At 39.5% G+C, this 3,653-nt stretch overlaps 1 protein-coding gene across 2 annotated transcripts; it reads left to right on the top strand.

The window, feature by feature from the left end:
• The first annotated feature begins 247 nt into the window (after nt 1-247).
• LOC123510950 (peritrophin-1-like) lies at nt 248-1,719 on the top strand. Of its 2 annotated transcripts, none has more exons than XM_045266475.1 (3): nt 248-393; nt 801-1,070; nt 1,511-1,719. In XM_045266475.1, the coding sequence occupies exons 1-3, from the start codon at nt 355-357 to the stop codon at nt 1,544-1,546; spliced, it is 345 nt and encodes a 114-aa protein (XP_045122410.1). In that variant the 5' UTR covers nt 248-354; the 3' UTR covers nt 1,547-1,719. The 2 variants fall into 2 exon arrangements, with proteins under 2 accessions (XP_045122410.1, XP_045122411.1); XM_045266476.1 differs by having other exon boundaries at nt 274-393; nt 764-1,070.
• The last annotated feature ends 1,934 nt before the right edge of the window (nt 1,720-3,653 follow it).

The following is a 3,653-nucleotide window of genomic DNA, read 5'->3' on the forward strand; positions in this document are numbered from 1 at the left end:
TGTTGTTTTCTTATTTTTGTTTTTTTTGTTCTTATTCTTGTTCTTGTTTTTTTTTCCTATTTATCATTATTACTACTGCTACTGCTACTGCTACTGCTACTACTACTACTACTACTACTATCGTGTCATTCTTATTATTTTTATTATTAACCTGATATTGATAGTGGTTGTAATAGTGTGAGATGGTAATGTTCTCTCTCTCTCTCTCTCTCTCTCTCTCTCTCTCTCTCTCTCTCTCTCTCTCTCTCTCTCTCTCTCTCTCTCTCTCTCTTACTTCTGTTTACTTACTGGTGTTTCCTATTTACGCAGCGCCCATTACGTAAAAAGCTTTATCGCCTTTATATAGATCCACTCATGTTTGGCTTGCTCCAGATTGATTCTCGACTTACCAAGGTAGGGATTGTAACATCTCTCTCTCTCTCTCTCTCTCTCTCTCTCTCTCTCTCTCTCTCTCTCTCTCTCTCTCTCTCTCTCTCTCTCTCTCTCTCTCTCTCTCTCTCTCTCTCTCTCTCTCATTTTCCTATAATGAATCTCATATCGAACATACTTTGGATTTCATAATCAGAGGAAGACAAAAGATATTATATACTATTTATGTTTTGTGTGTGTGTGTGTGTGTGTGTGTGTGTGTGTGTGTGTGTGTGTGTGTGTGTGTGTGTGTGTGTGTGTGTGTGTGTGTGTGATGTGTTGTGAGAAACTAATGTGGAAGTTTGATTACCATAGCTCAATATCATGATTATACCTTCGACTTGGTGTCCATCAGGAAAACAACACATAACAAAACAATAATAATGGAACAGATGCAGACGACACACGTAGTCCTGGCTGTGGCTTTCCTTGGCACCCTCGTCTGTGGAATCCCTCGCAGCACTGAGGTTCCGAAGATCCCTTGCCCTATTGAGGTTTCCCATGAATGCCCCAGTGTGGACGGCCCGACCCCCTTGTACCTGGCCCACCCTGATGACTGCAGCAAGTTCTGTGTGTGTGATGACCAAGTGGCGTACGAGAAGGACTGCTTGCCGGGACTGGTGTTTGATGAAGTGATCCACGTGTGCAACTGGCCCTACAATGTGAGTATGCGAGGATTTACTGGTACTGTGGTGTTGAGTATAGTATGTTTTGTGTTTCTCCTCCTCCTCTTCCTCCTTCTCCTCTTCCTCCTCTTCCTCCTCCTCCTCCACCACCACTACCACCACAACAACAACTACAACCATCACTTTTATCACCACCACCACCACCACCACCACCACCACCACTTCTTCTTCCTCCTCCTCCTCCTTTTACTTTTACTATTATGAATAAATTTGTACTTACTTTAAGTTTCCTTTTTGCTTATATTTGTTTTTTCTATTTTCATTCTTTACTTCCTGTAACTTCAAAATATTTTTTCGCTTTTGGTTCTTGTACTTTTCTTCGTAAATTCTTATTTCAAAACCTATGGGAAAGTGTAAAAGAACATGTTTATTAATTCTATCTTCATTCACATTGTAAACTAATCATATTCTTTTAGGTGGACTGCGGCACCCGGCCCATTCCTCCCAAGTGATCACCTGAGGACTGAACCAGCGTCTCGTGTCTCCTGCCCACTCCTCATGACAACCTGTACACCCTCTGCCTGTCCTCACTTCAGCGACAGTAACAGAGGCAGGTATCATGAAGAATAGATAGGAAGATTTAAAGGAGAAATTGTTCATGGGTCTTAATAAATCCTGTTTTGTGTTTGCGTGGTTTTATTTCTATTGGTTATACTTTGAATGTACTGCTTTACTGTGTGGCGACCTTTACTGTGTGGCAACTGTCTATCTTTGTTATTCCACCGGCATAAAATATATACTGATTCTTTTGTTTACGTTGTGGTGCCTTCATACCACTCCCTGTTAACACGACTAACAGTGGTGAAGGAGAGGGAGAGAGAGAGAGAGAGAGAGAGAGAGAGAGAGAGAGAGAGAGAGAGAGAGAGAGAGAGAGAGAGAGAGAGAGAGAGAGAGAGAGAGAGAGAGAGAGAGAGATTCATTCAGACTTGTTTATTATTATGCTGAGGCTTTTAACAAAGTATTGAGCACAACTTCCATATAGAATATGCACTATAGATTTATTCATTGACTCTCTGTATACATTATCGAAAAATATTAAGTACAGACCTAACAAATATTGCTATCTTGCGTTGTATTGTGTGTCTGCCGCTTTGTTATGATTCTACAAATTTATACCTGGTTGGGTTATTTCTATAATGCCTGCGTAAGTAGTTTGTTCTCAGTTCCTTTTTGTTGATTTTATTGTTACAGTCAAGCAAAATATGAAATCATCCCCTGTTACATTATTATTACATGTATTACAAATCCTGTCCTCTCTTTTTAAGATTCTAGTATACGTTACGATGATTATTAGTTCTTAACATACTAATCCTAATCCTGTGCGACGTTGGCAATCTTTAAATGAAACGTAAGTGTTACATGAGGACTTACTATTTGATAATGAGCTCTGCTGCGTTATCCACTGGTCTTTTATATTTCTCTGAAGCGTAAGCCTCAAACAAGTATGACTATTTATTGACTCGCGGATCCAAGACGTGCCTGAATTATTCAACATTGTTCTTATAATCTAACCATGGTAAATTACAAGTATTTTCAGGATAGAAGTCAGGCTGGGTAACAAAATTTGTTATGTTTACTAATTAGTAATCTAGTCCAATAATTGTGAACACATTGCCAAACTCACCATATACCATTGCGTTACATGCGGCTTTGTGGACATTAAGTATGTGTTTCAGAAAGGTTACGTGTGCATTTTCTACATTCATAATAACTTTGAAACCCCAAAATTCACAACCATACGTTAGAACAGGTAACACCGTTGCATCAACTAGCTACAGTTGCAAATCAATTGGTAAATCTAATTTTCGACATTTTGCTATAAGACTGTACATTGCTCATCTTCCTTGCTGTCAAAGTTGTTCTTGACATGTTTTAAAACTCTCATTATAGTTCATCATAACGCCTGAACACTTACATTTATCAACAATCTCAGTAGCTTCTCCCTTAAACTTGAAGTTGAAATTTCTTCCTGTACATTGAACATTGGAAAATATAGTAATTTTAGTCTTCTTACAATTGATATCCAGTTACATGAACCTGTTTCACTCTCAGCTAACATAACGTTCGCATACGTTAATGCAAGAATCTTCAGCATATCATCAACCCATTTCTCTCCAATACATTTTTTTTTTCATGTCCTGGCCTATAGCGCCTGTAGGTAACTTGAAGAGTATTGGAAGCACTGTTAAGCTTCCACTCATTAGTGGCTCAGGCAATTTTATTTGTAGTGGTACCCATAATAAGTAAGGCCCAAGCGCATCTTTGGTGTAACCACCTAGAACCTGGGTATTATGGTGACATATAGGTAACTTTCATTAAACCATTTGACAAATGGCAAAGTAACAGGGAGATACGTGGTGGGATTCGAACCTACGCGTGGACATCTGTCCGATCCCACGCTCACCACCCTATCCACTGTGCCACCGCATACCAGATGATCTCCAATATCATTCAGATATGAAGAGAACAAAAGTCTAACTCCAGTGTAACAGAGAGAGAGAGAGAGAGAGAGAGAGAGAGAGAGAGAGAGAGAGAGAGAGAGAGAGAGAGAGAGAGAGA

The sequence above is a fragment of the Portunus trituberculatus genome, chromosome 30, assembly GCF_017591435.1.
Source record: "Portunus trituberculatus isolate SZX2019 chromosome 30, ASM1759143v1, whole genome shotgun sequence".
In the NCBI taxonomy this organism is placed as follows: domain Eukaryota; kingdom Metazoa; phylum Arthropoda; class Malacostraca; order Decapoda; family Portunidae; genus Portunus; species Portunus trituberculatus.

Bases quoted from the DNA above. Each gene is read 5' to 3' on its own strand.
- LOC123510950 (XM_045266475.1), top strand. From the start codon at position 355: ATGTTTGGCTTGCTCCAGATTGATTCTCGACTTACCAAG. The intron at 394-800 runs GTAGGGATTGTA...ATAATGGAACAG, and splicing joins TTGATTCTCGACTTACCAAG to ATGCAGACGACACACGTAGT. The intron at 1,071-1,510 runs GTGAGTATGCGA...ATATTCTTTTAG, and splicing joins TGTGCAACTGGCCCTACAAT to GTGGACTGCGGCACCCGGCC.